Below are 15,131 nucleotides of genomic sequence, written 5' to 3'. Positions count from 1 at the left end.
AATAACAATAGCCCTTATAAGCTTTCATTCTATTGGTACTAAATCCCTTTTTCAGGGCAACCTTTTTTTAGGTTAGGTGTTTTTTTTTTAGAATAGTTTTTTTTTTATTTTGGCGGGGGGGCTTCAAAAGAGCTGTCATTTTTTATAGGTCACTGCCTACTAAATCCTCTTCTAAGGGCAATGCCTAACCAAATGCCCTTTCCAGGGCAATCTTTTTTTAAGATAGGGCTATTTTTTTTTTAGATTGGGCTTTTTTGGTTGTATGGAGGGTTACTTTTATTGAAGAATGGGTTTGTAGTTTTTAGGTGAAAAAGAGTTATGTCTCTTAAGGGCAATGCCCTACAGAAATCCCTTCTACGGGCTATTGTTAAAGTAACTTTTAGAGTTAGTTTAGGTTTTAGGTGTTGTCTTAGAGGTGGGGGGGGGGTTAGGTGTTAGGTGGATAAGTAGTGTAGGGATAGTTTGCTTTGGGGAGTTGTGGTGGTATAGGTGCTAATAGGTTATGATATAGGGGTTAAGTAGCATAGGGGGTGTTTACGGTGGCCTATTGGCGGTATAGCGGTTAATAGGTTAGGAAGTTTAATGTGGTGGCTATAGGCATTATAGGGGTTAAGTAGTGTAGGGGGTTTTGAGGTGGGCTATTGGTGGTATATGGGTTAAATAGTGTAGGGATTATTGTGGTGGGTTATTGGTGGTATAGGGGTTAATAGGTTAGGAAGTTTATTGGGATGAGCTATTAGCGGTTCAGGGGTTAAGTAGTGTAGCGTTAGTTTGTGGTGGTGGGTTTTGCCAGTTTAGGGGTACATAGCTATATTTATTAAGCTTGGTGCTATATATTTGAAAGGGATCCTTTACTTTATATCTCCAATGTCGGGGCCGATGCTGCTTTGAATAATTCAGCAGCATTGTCACCCATTGCGATGTATAGTAAAACACCTCTTGGCTTTGCTGCCTTTAAACAGTAGTTCCGGCACTTTTGAATATTTTGCTGGCATTCTCGACATTGAATCGGATTCCTTTTAAATATATCGCTGCCTCACAGCATTTTCGATCATCAAGGCCTCTATGTTTGTCGTCAAGCATATATGGAATAACGGATTACTGAATTTGGAGGTGTATAATCTTAAAATCCTAATTTAACCCTATGGGGCAGATTTAAGAAGCTGCGAATGCAGCTGTTTCTGCATGAGCCTTCAGGCTCACTGGAAACACAAGTTAAGAAGCAGTGGTCCTAAGACTGCTGCTCATTAACTCACCTGCCACCTCTGAGGTGGTGGAAAGCAATCATCCCGATCAGATACGATCGGGATGATTGACAGCACCTGCTAGCGTCCGATTGGCCGCAAATGTGCCGGAGCGGCATTGTACAAGCTGTCAGCAAGCATTTATTGATGTCTGGCGGACATAACCAGCTACACTTGATAAATCGTCCCCTAAGTCTATTGTATACAAAGTTTGCTGAGTTTGTCTTTTTTTTTATTTCGGTATTATCTTTTGCCTTTCCTCTCACCTCTGATGATGTATTCCTATTTATTCTTTCTCTGTGGTTCTTCTATCTTTCACATCTCTACCTCCCATTTTGTTCTCTCCTTATTCTCTCATAGATCAACCAACTGGCCCATCAAAGGTACAGTGTACTGCAAAATTGGTTTCCCCTAATATGTTTGAATTATTTGTTATGCCAGATGTTTAGATATATCTGTATTTTGTATATGAAATAGCTGATATTTTAAGTCCTCTTTATCATATCCTTATCTCTTTCTGTATTCTCAGTGAGACCATTACTTAGGGCCTGATGGTATAAAGCTCTCCGCTCATGTGAAATGGTTTAGAAAGTATAGGCCGAACCTTAAAGTCCCTTAAATGATTTTAGAAATATATATTTTAGATTGATTGCTGTTTTGCTCACTATGCAGGGTTCTGGGAAAGACAACTACATTTCAATTAAAGGTCTAAAATATCCCAAAGACTCACAGGCCCATTTATCAAAGGGCTTGCGGACCTGATCCGACACTGCGGATCAGGTCCGCAAGACCTCGCTAAATGCGGAGAGCAATACGCTCTCCGCATTTAACATTGCACCAGCAGCTCACAAGAGCTGCTGGTGCAACGCCGCCCCCTGCTGACTCGCGGCCAATCGGCCGCCAGCAGGGAGCTGTCAATCAACCCGATCGTATTCGATCGGGTTGATGTCCGGCGATTCCTGTCCGCCTGTTCAGAGCAGGCGGACAGGGTTATGGAGCAGCGGTCTTTAGACCGCTGCTTCATAACTTGTGTTTCTGGCGAGTCTGAAGACTCGCCAGAAACACGGCCCTTCAAGCTCCGTACGGAGCTTGATAAATGGGCCTGTCAGTGTGATTTCATTCCATGGTGGTGAGTTTTTGATCATTAGGCCCTTAGAGAGAACATAGAAAATAAACATTTTAGTATCTGTACCACACTTGACTAGGATCCTGATTTCTTCTAAACATTCTTGTTTACATAGCTTTTTATAATAAGTCCTTAAGTATTTAAATGTTCAGAATATGTGGAAATACATCAGGCAAAAATATCTTTCAAATTAAATAAAGGTAAAGAAGTTATCTGTTAACAACTTAGCCCTACCCATTGGAAGTAGGTTCTACATTACACAGTACTTTGCCCAGTGCATGCTGTAGTCCCCGCTCTCAGCTTAGACAGTGGAGACTGCAGCTGGGGGAAGAAGGCATTTGCCTTCATATAGTCAGGGAGCACAGATTGTGCTCCCTTACATTATGAAGGAAGATCGACAATTAACACAGAGTAGGAGAGGATGGAGGGAAGGAGGCAGGTGGGTGGGTGGTGCAGCAGAGGAGGGGGAGGGACGCGAACAGTTCCTTACACTACATAAATATTTTAGGCAGGGGAAAGTTAGGGATAATGCTCTAGACTATGAAACAATATAGACTGGAGGGTGGAGGAGACCCTACACTACTGAAAACAGTGATCTTAGAAGGGGTCCCCTACACTACAGTAAAAAAGATTTAGGGCTAGATTACGAGTGGATCACAATATTGTGCTTACATGAGCGAGATATTTGCACTCCACCTTTGCGTGTGCTGGTATTACAAGTGCAGTGCAATGCAAATGCAACCTTGCCTTTGCATTGCCCGAAAGCCACACAAGAGCGTGCTTCCATAGGCTTCAATGGGAGCCTGGTTTTTATGCCAATAGACACAGCAAACCACCTTGCGCAACACAGGGGGCAATCATATTTAGTGCTCCGCATGCAATCTGGTCCACAGAAATCTGAAATTATTTCCTAAAGCATTAGGCAATATTTATGGCTATGTAATAGGTTTAGTGATATAAAGTAGCTTTCAGAGCTATTAGACAGTACTTTTTAGAATATATAAAGACATTTTTTCTATTTTCATTTAATAGCTCTTGCAATTTGTGACACATCAAAGAAGGGCTGATTCTAGACTATAACATTTTGGGGTGCTTACAATGGTGACAAATCTAATAATCATGGTTCCATATGAGTCCTAGAGGGGACCTCATCTTCTGCTACATCATTCTTCATATTACTACATTTTACTACATTGTGTTGCTCATTTTAATATCAGTGCACAGAGTCCTTTACTCCAGTGGGAAACACTGGTAGTTTAGGTTTTTGCAAATGTGCAGATAGGATTAGTATTAGTATTTTATTTTTATAAACACCCCTCTTTATATTGCAACATATATTTCCTTGTACAGGTGGCCCTCGTTTTACAACGGTTCAATTTACACCGTTTCAGAACAACAACCTTTTTTTCCAGTCATGTGACTGCTATTGAAAAGCATTGAGAAGCAGTGCATTTATTAAATTAGCCAGTAGGTAGAGCTGTCCGCTTGTGTTGCAGCAAAGCCAAGCAAGCTGAAATGAATTAGTTTAACCAGACCTGAGCTATCGAGCAGATTTCAAAGGAACAAGATCTTCCTGTCTATAACTCAGTCCAGATTGGAATCCATAGAAAGAACTGTTTGCACAAAAATGCAAGTGAATTCTGTGTTGTGTTATTATTTTATTAGATTTATAATGCTGTTTAGCAAATGTTTTTGTTCATTTAACTTAGTTTAATTATATATTCTGTGTTGTGTGATTAGTTTATTAGGTTTATAATGCTGTCTAGCATTTAAAGTCTTCATTTCAAAGCTTTTAAAATAATGTATTAGGTGTTACTTATGACAATTTTGAGAGGGGCCTGGAACCTAACTCCCCCACTTTCCATTGACTTACATTATAAACTGGGTTTCAATTTACAACGGTTTCGATTTACATCCATTCCTTCTGGAACCTAACCCCGGCGTAAACTGAGGGCTACCTGTATTAATAGGAAGAAACTCCCCTAAGGGAAGTTAGGGGTGGGAACAAGGATAAAGGCTCTCACCAAATTCCTATTGAAACAGACCTTTGTGTAACAATAGGCAGTGCCTTGATACCAAAAAGTAAATTATTATACAAAAGGAGAGGGGGACAGGAGGTATTTTGGGGCACACTGGAGTGAGAGTCTTAGGGAATCAAATGGGGGATAAGCATGAGAGACATAAATTAAAGCATAACTTTTATTAATATAAAATTAAAAAAGAAAAATTATTAAAATTAAGTGTCACCCTATTACTGTATCAATTATAAAGAGCAACGTCAATTAGTGCAGGTAGCGTAGGTCCCATTACTATCAATATAGGTTGTAAAAAAAATATTTTTTCAAAATGGTAATGTTAGGAAATAGTACTCCTTATGTCGTTGTGTATGTGTTTACTACTTGCCACTAAACAATAAGGTATAACTTAAATATAGTAGGATAATAGGGTGTGCTTAACGTGACATGAAAATGTCGTTTATAAAATCAAAATTACATAAAATATATCAAGTCAGGAAAAAATTTATCAAAGACTAGATACACTTTGCCTGCTCAATACGCGCATAAGCTTCACTTACAAATATGAGAAGGGACAGAACGTTCTCATTACCAAAATCTATTATCTATAGACTTAGTGGTAAGGGGGAGAGGATGGGGCGTGGGTTATTATTCACATATGTGAGACTTAATAATTCATCAATTTATTGGGTGAATGTAGCTGGGAATCCAATATATCAGTTGGTGTATACAACTTAAATTCATTTGGTTGAATATAGCTTAGAGTCCAATATATCAATTAATGTATGCAACTATAATAAAACACTCATGGGTTGAGTCAGATAACTGAGTCCACTGATTCACTATGACCATAAGCAAAGATTATATACTGAGCCTATTTAGGTACGTTATATAATATAAAAGTGTTGTGCCCAACTTCTGGTTACTGTTATTAATAGTGGTAAACCTATATTGTGCAGCCACACAATATTTAAATATTGTAAATTACGCTCCAAACATGACAGCTGAGCGCTGCATCATATGTTAGATACTAATGGCTGTAATTACGGTACACCTTTTCCTGACACCGAGTATTTCACTCGGAATATAGGGGACGTTATAGTTAATCCAACGCTGTAAATCCTACAAATACGCCCCTAGTGGCTGCACAACATTACCATTTTGAGAGAAAAAAAATAACGTTTTTAATTTTAATATTTTTTTATTAATAAAAGTTATGTTTTAATTTATGTCTCTCATGCTTATCCCCCATTTGATTCCCTAAGACTCTCACTCCAGTGTGCCCCAAGTTACCTCCTGTCCTCCTCTACTTTTGTATAATAACATATATTTCCTTGTCTTAAGTAAAGCATTGTAAAGGCTGCTATTTGTCACATGGAGGGCAAGTTAGAAAATATCACAAATATTACATAAAATACTCTATGGAGGCACTGTTTGTAGAAATCTATGTGTGCAGCAAGATAAGGTTGTTGCAGGTTTTTATACAGTGGCAGAATTAAAGGGATACTAAACCCAATTTTTTTTTTATTTATGAGTCAGATAGAGCATGACATTTTTAGCAACTTTCTAATTTTTTCCTATTATCAATTTTTCTTCATTCTCTTGGTGTCTGTATTTCAAAAAAGCAAGAATGAAAGTTCAGGAGCAGACTGATTTTTGGTTCAGTACCCTGGATAGCGCTTGCTGATTGGTGGTTACATTCAGACACCAACCAGCAAGCGCTACCCAGGTGATGATCCCAAAATGGGCCGGCTCCTATGTTTTCATACCTGCTTTTGAAATAAAGATACCTAGAGAACGAAGACAATTTGATAATAGGAGTAAATTAGAAAGTTGTTTAAAATTATATGCTCTATCCAAATAATAAAAGACCAAATTTAGGTTTAATATCCCTTAAAGCTTTCTGTGACTGTCCCTATTTCCAAAACCTAATTAATTTTCTATTTTCTTTTGTTTCCACAAGGGGGCATTCTTCTAAAATAAATAAAAAATAATGAACTTAAAAAATGAAAACTATGCATTACTGATCCAGTGTCTTCTACTTTACATTTTGTTTTATTTCTTACCTCATTTTCTTTAACACTAGATTCGCTTTGAGATTTTCTTTTTCTAAAGAATGGAACAAAAACATAGAACAATAAAAATTGAGTTCCTGTAGTAATTATGGATTTGTCTACTTTTAACGGATACAAATTTTAAACAACAGTTTAGACTTAGAATTAATGGGAGCTATAGTATTCATATGGGCTTTTATATGCATTACTTTTAGACTAAGATTTACTTTTATCACCAATTTTGCTTTGTTCTCTTAGTATTCTTAGTTGAAAGCTAAACCTAGGTAGGCTCATATGCTAATTTCTTAGACCTTGAAAGACGCCTCTTATCTAAATGCATTTTGACAGTTTTTCACCACTAGAGGGTGTAAGTTCATGTGTTTCATATAGATAACATTAAAGGGACACTGTACCCAAAAAAATTATTTTGTGATTCAGATTGAGCATGAAATTTTAAGCAACTTTCTTATTTACTCCTATTATCAAATTTTCTTCATTCTCTTGTTATCTTTATTTGAAATGCAAGAATGTAAGTTTAGATGCCGGCCCATTTTTGGTGAACAACCTGGGTTGTCCTTGCTGATTGGTGGATAAATTCATCCACCAATAAAAAAGTGCTGTCCAGAGTACTGAAACAAAAAAAAAAAGCTTAGATGCCTTCTTTTTCAAATAATGATAGCAAGAGAACGAAGAAAAATTGATAATAGGAGTAAATTATAAAGTTGCTTAAAATTGCATGCTCTTTCTGAATTACAAAAGAAAAAATTTGGGTTCAGTGTCCGTTTAAGCTCACGCACATTGAGTTACTTAGGAGTGAGCACTGATTGGCTAAAATGCAAGACTGTCAAAAGAACTGGAAAAAGGGGGCAGTTTGCAGAGGCTTAGATACAAGGTAATCACAGAGGTAAAAAGGGTGTTATTACAACTGTGTTGGTTCTGCAAAACTGGGGCGTGGGTAATAAAGGGATTATCTATATTTTTAACAACAAAAATTATGGTGTTGACTGTCCCTTTACCAAAGAGTAGTTTTGGGACCTGCCTATTTCAATTTAAATAGTAATTTGTTAGTTCTATTGTCTACCACAGTAACTTGTTTCCTAACAACATACCCAAATATCCCACCATTTTTGTTCTAGACATTAAACTTGTGTACCTCCAAAAGTAGTAGATGATTGGTAAAACCAGAACAAAGCATATGATTACAGGCACTAGAAAGTAGAGATGTTTTCTGGAATACTGGGATCCTGCTGTAAAATTAAAATATAAAAACATATAAATTATATTATTAACCCCTTAAGGACACGGCCATTTTTCAATTTCTTTCCCTTAAGGACCAGGGCTATTTTTACATTTCTGCGGTGTTTGTGTTTAGCTGTAATTTTCCTCTTACTCGTTTACTGTACCCACACATATTATATACCGTTTTTCTTACCACTAAATGGACTTTCTAAAGATACCATTATTTTCATCATATCTTATAATTTACTATTAAAAATATTATAAAATATGAGGAAAAAATGGAAAAAAAAACACTTTTTCTAACTTTGACCCCCAAACTCTGTTACACATCTACAACCACCAAAAAACAACCATGCTAAATAGTTTCTAAAATTTGTCCTGAGTTTAGAAATACCCAATGTTTACATCTTCTTTGCTTTTTTTGCAAGTTATAGGGCCATAAATACAAGTAGCACTTTGCTATTTCAAAACCACTTTTTTTCAAAATGAGCGCTAGTTACATTGGAACCCTGATATCTGTCGGGAATACCTAAATATCCCTTGACATGTACATATTTTTTTTTTAGAAGACATCCCAAAGTATTGATCTAGGCCCATTTTGGTATATTTCATGCCACCATTTCACCGCCAAATGCGATCAAATAAAAAAAAATGGTAACTTTTTCACAAACTTTAGGTTTCTCACAGAAATTATTTACAAACAACTTGTGCAATTATGGCATAAATGGTTGTAAGTGCTTCTCTGGGATCCCCTTTGTTCAGAAATAGCAGACTTATATGGCTTTGGCGTTGCTTTTTGGTAATTAGAAGGCTGCTAAATGCCACTGCGCGCCACACGTGTTTTATGCCCAGCAGTGAAGGGGTTAATTAGGGAGCATGTAGGGAGCTTGTAGAGTTAATTTTAGCTTTAGTGTAGTGTAGTAGACAACCCAAAGTATTGATCTAGGCCCATTTTGGTAAATTTAATGCCACCATTTCACCGCCAAATGCGATCAAATTTAAAAAAAACTTAATTTTTTTCGCAATTTTAGGTTTCTCACTGAAATTATTTACAAACAGCTTGTGCAATTATGGCACAAATGGTTGTAAATGCTTCTCTGGTATCCCCTTTGTTCAGAAATAGCAGACATATATGGCTTTGGCAATGCTTTTTGGTAATTAGAAGGCTGCTAAATGCCGCTGCACATCACACGTGTATTATGGCTAGCAGTGAAGGGGTTAATTAGGGATCTTGTAGGGAGCTTGCAGGGTTAATTTTAGCTTTAGTGTAGAGATCAGCCTCCCACCTGACACATCAGACCCACTGATCCCTCCCAAACAGCTCTCTTCCCTCCCCCACCCCACAATTGTCCCGCCATCTTAAGTACTGGCAGAAAGTCTGCCAGTACTAAAATAAAAGGTATCTTTTTTTTTTCTTTTTTTTTTTTTGGAGCATATTTACATATGCTGCTGTGTAGGATCCCTCTTAGCCCCAAACCTCCCTGATCCCCCCCCAAACAGCTCTCTAACCCTCCCCCTCTACATTATTGGGAGCCATCTTGGGTACTGGCAGCTGTCTGCCAGTACCCAGTTTACAAAAAAAATTTATATTTTTTATTTTTTCCCCACTTTTCTGTAGTGTAGCTTCCCCCCCCCCCAAGACTAAACCCCCACCCCCTATCAGATCCCTTCGATTAACATATTTATCCCCCCCTCTCTCCCTCTAAATAGAAACCACTGTTCCATAGTGTAATGGTTCCCACCCGCTCCCTCCCCGTGCACGCGACCGCCCGCCTCCCCTGTGCACGCGCGCGCGTCCGTGCGCGCCCCCAGCAATCCCGCCCACGATCCTGCCCACCGGTAAGCCATCGATCGCCGCCCACCCGCCTCCCACGTCTGCTCCCACCCACCAACGATCACGGCATCGAGGTCCGGTGCAGAGAGGGCCACAGAGTGGCTCTCTCTGCATCGGATGGGGAAAAATGTTATTGCAGTGATGCCTCGATATCGAGGCATCACTACAATAACCGGAAAGTGGCTGGAAACGATCAGGATCGCTTCCAGCCACTTTCAACCCCAACGTCGTACAGGGTACGTCGCTGGTCTTTAAAGACCAGTTTGTGCAAGACGTACCCTGTACGACGCGTGTCGTTAAGGGGTTAAAGGGACATAAAAACCCATTTGTTTTCCTTTCATGATTCAGATGGAGCATTTGATTTTAAACAACTTTACATTTTACTTCTATTATCTAATTTGTTTTGTTCTTTTTCTATACTTTATTTAAAAAGATACCTACATTGACTCAGTAATTGCTGATTGGTGGCTGCACATATATGCCTCATGTTATTGGCTCAACCAATACTAGGGATGGGCAAATGTGCTGAAAGTGTAATTTGTTTGCTAGAACAGATAGTCCTGTGGCAATTTGTTTTGAACAATTGAATGTTGATAAGAATGAAAATCCATTAAAATTTGGTAGTCAAATGTTATTTCTGTTTTCCGAATGTTACTTTTGTTTTAAAATGTTCTTAATTAGATTGAATATTCGCATTTGAAACGCTGAATGTAACATGCGATTTAACAAATACTATTCAATAGTTCATGTGGTAGGGCAGGGCTCGACAAACCCAGGAGCCAGGGAGCTGTTCTCCATATATTTATATACAAATAACACTGCCTGGCTCCTAAAAGTATGTCTGGCTCCTACAGTAGGGAATTTAGTAAAATGATACAATAGACAATAGATACAAATTTATCAATTTATAATGTTTCTATTTCGACATAGAACAGGCTAACAATGGTATTGAGCCGGTTGTTCATGCCTGTGAATGTGCTTCTCTCTGTATGTGTGTATATATATATATATATATATATATATATATATGTGTGTGTGTATGTATGTATATATGTATATATATATATATATATATATATATATATATATATATATATATATATGTATATATATATATGTATGTATATATATATGTATGTAAGTATGTGTGTATATATATATATATATATATATATATATACAGTGAGTGCAGAATTATTAGGCAAATGAGTATTTTGACCACATCATCCTCTTTCTGCATGTTGTCTTACTCCAAGCTGTATAGGCTCGAAAGCCTACTACCAATTAAGCATATTAGGTGATATGCATCTCTGTAATGAGAAGGGGTGTGGTCTAATGACATCAACACCCTATATCAGGTGTGCATAATTATTAGGCAACTTCCTTTCCTTTGGCAAAATGGGTCAAAAGAAGGACTTGACAGGCTCAGAAAAGTCAAAAATAGTGAGATATCTTGCAGAGGGATGCAGCACTCTTAAAATTGCAAAGCTTCTGAAGCGTGATCATCGAACAATCAAGCGTTTCATTCAAAATAGTCAACAGGGTCGCAAGAAGCGTGTGGAAAAACCAAGGCGCAAAATAACTGCCCATGAACTGAGAAAAGTCAAGAGTGCAGCTGCCAAGATGCCACTTGCCACCAGTTTGGCCATATTTCAGAGCTGCAACATCACTGGAGTGCCCAAAAGCACAAGGTGTGCAATACTCAGAGACCTGGCCAAGGTAAGAAGGCTGAAAGACGACCACCACTGAACAAGACACACAAGCTGAAACGTCAAGACTGGGCCAAGAAATATCTCAAGACTGATTTTTCTAAGGTTTTATGGACTGATGAAATGAGAGTGAGTCTTGATGGGCCAGATGGATGGGCCCGTGGCTGGATTGGTAAAGGGCAGAGAGCTCCAGTCCGACTCAGACGCCAGCAAGGTGGAGGTGGAGTACTGGTTTGGGCTGGTATCATCAAAGATGAGCTTGTGGGGCCTTTTCGGGTTGAGGATGGAGTCAAGCTCAACTCCCAGTCCTACTGCCAGTTTCTGGAAGACACCTTCTTCAAGCAGTGGTACAGGAAGAAGTCTGCATCCTTCAAGAAAAACATGATTTTCATGCAGGACAATGCTCCATCACACGCGTCCAAGTACTCCACAGCGTGGCTGGCAAGAAAGGGTATAAAAGAAGAAAATCTAATGACATGGCCTCCTTGTTCACCTGATCTGAACCCCATTGAGAACCTGTGGTCCATCATCAAATGTGAGATTTACAAGGAGGGAAAACAGTACACCTCTCTGAACAGTGTCTGGGAGGCTGTGGTTGCTGCTGCACGCAATGTTGATGGTGAACAGATCAAAACACTGACAGAATCCATGGATGGCAGGCTTTTGAGTGTCCTTGCAAAGAAAGGTGGCTATATTGGTCACTGATTTGTTTTTGTTTTGTTTTTGAATGTCAGAAATGTATATTTGTGAATGTTGAGATGTTATATTGATTTCACTGGTAAAAATAAATAATTGAAATGGGTATATATTTGTTTTTTGTTAAGTTTCCTAATAATTATGCACAGTAATAGTCACCTGCACACACAGATATCCCCCTAAAATAGCTATAACTAAAAACAAACTAAAAACTACTTCCAAAACTATTCAACTTTGATATTAATGAGTTTTTTGGGTTCATTGAGAACATGGTTGTTGTTCAATAATAAAATTAATCCTCAAAAATACAACTTGCCTAATAATTCTGCACTCCCTGTATATATATATATTAAATGACTAATTTGTTCCTGGCAGACTGGCTAACAGTAATACACATGGAGGGGTATAGTGGGGGGGGGGTGTTAGCTGTTTGAGAGGATAAGGGGGGTGGGAGGGTGAGGAGGGATCCTTACACTACATAAATTAAAATATAAATAAATATATAAAAAAAAAAAGCCCTAAACTGTATGTTTGCAGACTGTCTGCCAGTACCTAAGATGGTGGTGACCAGTGGAGGTAAGAGAAATGTTTGGGAGGGATCAGATATAGATTAGGGGGTTGGAGGTGTTAGGAGGAAGGGACAATTCTTTACTACAGCAGATATTAACTTTACAAGCTAACTGATTAACCCCTTCACTGTCAGGAGTTTCAGAAGTGTGGTGTGCAGCTGCAATTAGAGGCTTTCTAATTGCTAAAAACCAATAACAAAGCCATGCATGTTTGCAGTTTCTGAACAAAGGGGATCCCAGAGAAGTTTTTTTACAACCATTTAACTTTTGAATGCAGTAGCTGTTTGCAAATAATTTCATTGGAAAACCCCAAAGTTTATGAAAAATCCCAAAGTTTGCAATACTTTTTATATGATCATATTTAGTGTATTTGGCAGCCACACAGTGGCATTGAATATTTCACAATGGGCCTAGCTCAATACCTTGGGATGTCTACATAAAAAAATATACATATTCTTCATAGGTAAATAAAAAAATACAGATGCTCTATTTCTGCTAAATAGGGTTATAGGAAAAATGCTAAAAAAATCTAGTATTTTAGGCAAGTTTTTCGATGTAGCAAAGGGGTTAAAGGGAGAAAAAAAACCTATAATTTTATAATTATACAGTTTCGTTTATGGATATAACCTAAACTGCACTTTATAAGGGCTATACAAGGGAGAACACTGTAAGAAGGCTTTAATAATTTTAAAGCTTTTTATACTAATAGTACTTATTTTTAAAATGATTGTTTAACTGTAATAAAAAATAAAATAAGCTGTGCCACACCAGTTTGTTGGATGCACTAAACTCTGCCTTATGAATAGGAATACTTGAGCACTGTCACACTATATACCACACCACTCTAAATATGTTTCAGGATTGCAGTTTGCAAATGTTTAGTTTGCAAGAGATTAGATCAATATCAAAATCACCATGTGGTGGCAGTAGAGAACAAATTTTAAATTAACAAGAACTTTGTCTTTTGGATCTTAGAATTTTGAGGGAAGGATGGAAAACCCAGAACACAAATGTTACATAGTGATTTTGTGCATATAATTGTATTTATTGTTTTTCACTACATATTCATATATTTAATCACATATGTTTATTTGCTTATATTCAAGGATTAAGGGCAGTATGGGTTAAAACTGAGTGCATTCTTAGTTCTATTTAATAGCACTAAAAAGCAAAATGTTTTCCTTAGTTCTCACTAATTCACATTTCAATAGTAAATAAAAGACAAGACACCATTGCTCAGCGTTCATGGTACAGAGATACACTATTTCTCAAGCATATGCTTATCAAATCTGAAAACTCAGAGTATGGGGAATTTTAAATAAAATGATAAAAAGGTCAAACTATGTTAATAAATGGTCATTTTTTTTATTATTTTAAACTATATTTTTGTAAATGAACAATACTTCCATCTTGTATTATTGATTATAAAAATAATATGTTTCACTGTAATATTCATACTACATTACTATAAGGGCATTGCAAAAAAAAGTTTGCCTATATATTTATTTATAAAAGTGTGAACATACAGCCCATAGGAGGTGATTAGGGAGAAAAGCCCAAAAGGAAGAAAATCCCTGAGAGACACAATGGCTAAACGGCTCCCAGCTTGGAAGGGGCTAATACAAGCTGACTCCATAAGAAACATTTTATGAACTAAGTATAAGCATCTTTCTGTCACTGATACTTTGGTTTACACATAACTTTTCATTAGACTTAACCATTATTGTGATATACATTTACTTATTTCCTTTAATACCTATTATTTGGGGGAATTTATTTTTAATAATTTGTAACTAAACATCTGTTTCTAATGGCCTCAGTATAGCTAAATGGAATAAACATTATCAAAGTTTTGTATTGTAAAATATTCCATTGTTTATATTGTAGGTATTTCATCTATTACTAATGTAAATGCCTTACACATAGTGTAAAAGCAACCTTTATACTAAATCATGTGTTCCATTTGAATTACACTTTCTGATCATCATAGTGCTTCACACAGGCAGCATTTACTGTTTTTTTAAATAATTTTCAATCGTTTTTTCTTTCATTTCCTTTGCATAGTACAGGTAATATGTAGTGATGTCCCGAACTGTTCGCCAGCGAAGGTTCCCTGCGAACATAGCTTGTTCGCGTTCGCTGCCGCGGGCGAACATATGCGATGTTCGATCCGCCCCCTATTCGTCATCATTGAGTAAATTTTGACCCTGTATCTCACAGTCTGCAGACACATTACAGCCAATTAGCAGCAGACACTCCCTTCCAGACCCTCCCAGGTCCCGGGCAGCAGCCATTTTAGAATCATTGTGATGCAGCTTTTGAAGAGAGAGGAGGTTTATTGTTGCAGCTCCTGATTTTATAGGGAAATTGATAGCTAGGCTAGTCTATTAAGTCTCCACTAAAGTCCTGAAGGACTCATCTGATCTCTGCTGTAATGACAGCACCCCAAAAAGCCCTTTTCAGGGCTATTTTTTTTTTTTTTTTTTGCATAGGGCTAGAACTCCAGTCGTTTTTTTTTTTTTTTGCATTTGCCTGCCTGCCACCAGCCTGTGTGTGAGCCTCACAGCATATATTGTGCCAACTTGCTCACTGCCACCACTCATATCTGGTGGTTTAACATTATTTTAAATTTAAAAAAAAAAAAA

At 37.5% G+C, this 15,131-nt stretch overlaps 1 protein-coding gene across 1 annotated transcript in view; it reads right to left on the bottom strand.

The window, feature by feature from the left end:
- LOC128638162 (myelin-associated glycoprotein-like) overlaps positions 1 to 15,131 on the bottom strand; it is a 120,801-nt gene that overhangs the window by 31,054 nt on the left and 74,616 nt on the right. The window contains exons 5-6 of the mRNA XM_053690026.1: positions 7,593 to 7,686; positions 6,452 to 6,494 (exon numbers count right to left, since the gene is read on the bottom strand). Coding sequence (XP_053546001.1) covers positions 6,452 to 6,494; positions 7,593 to 7,686 — 137 coding nt within the window. The remainder of the gene's footprint in view (positions 1 to 6,451; positions 6,495 to 7,592; positions 7,687 to 15,131) is intronic.

The sequence above is a fragment of the Bombina bombina genome, chromosome 8, assembly GCF_027579735.1.
Source record: "Bombina bombina isolate aBomBom1 chromosome 8, aBomBom1.pri, whole genome shotgun sequence".
Classification (NCBI taxonomy): Eukaryota; Metazoa; Chordata; class Amphibia; order Anura; family Bombinatoridae; genus Bombina; species Bombina bombina.
Note: the sequence above shows the minus strand (reverse complement) of the source record. Positions and strands in the feature narration are given on the sequence as shown.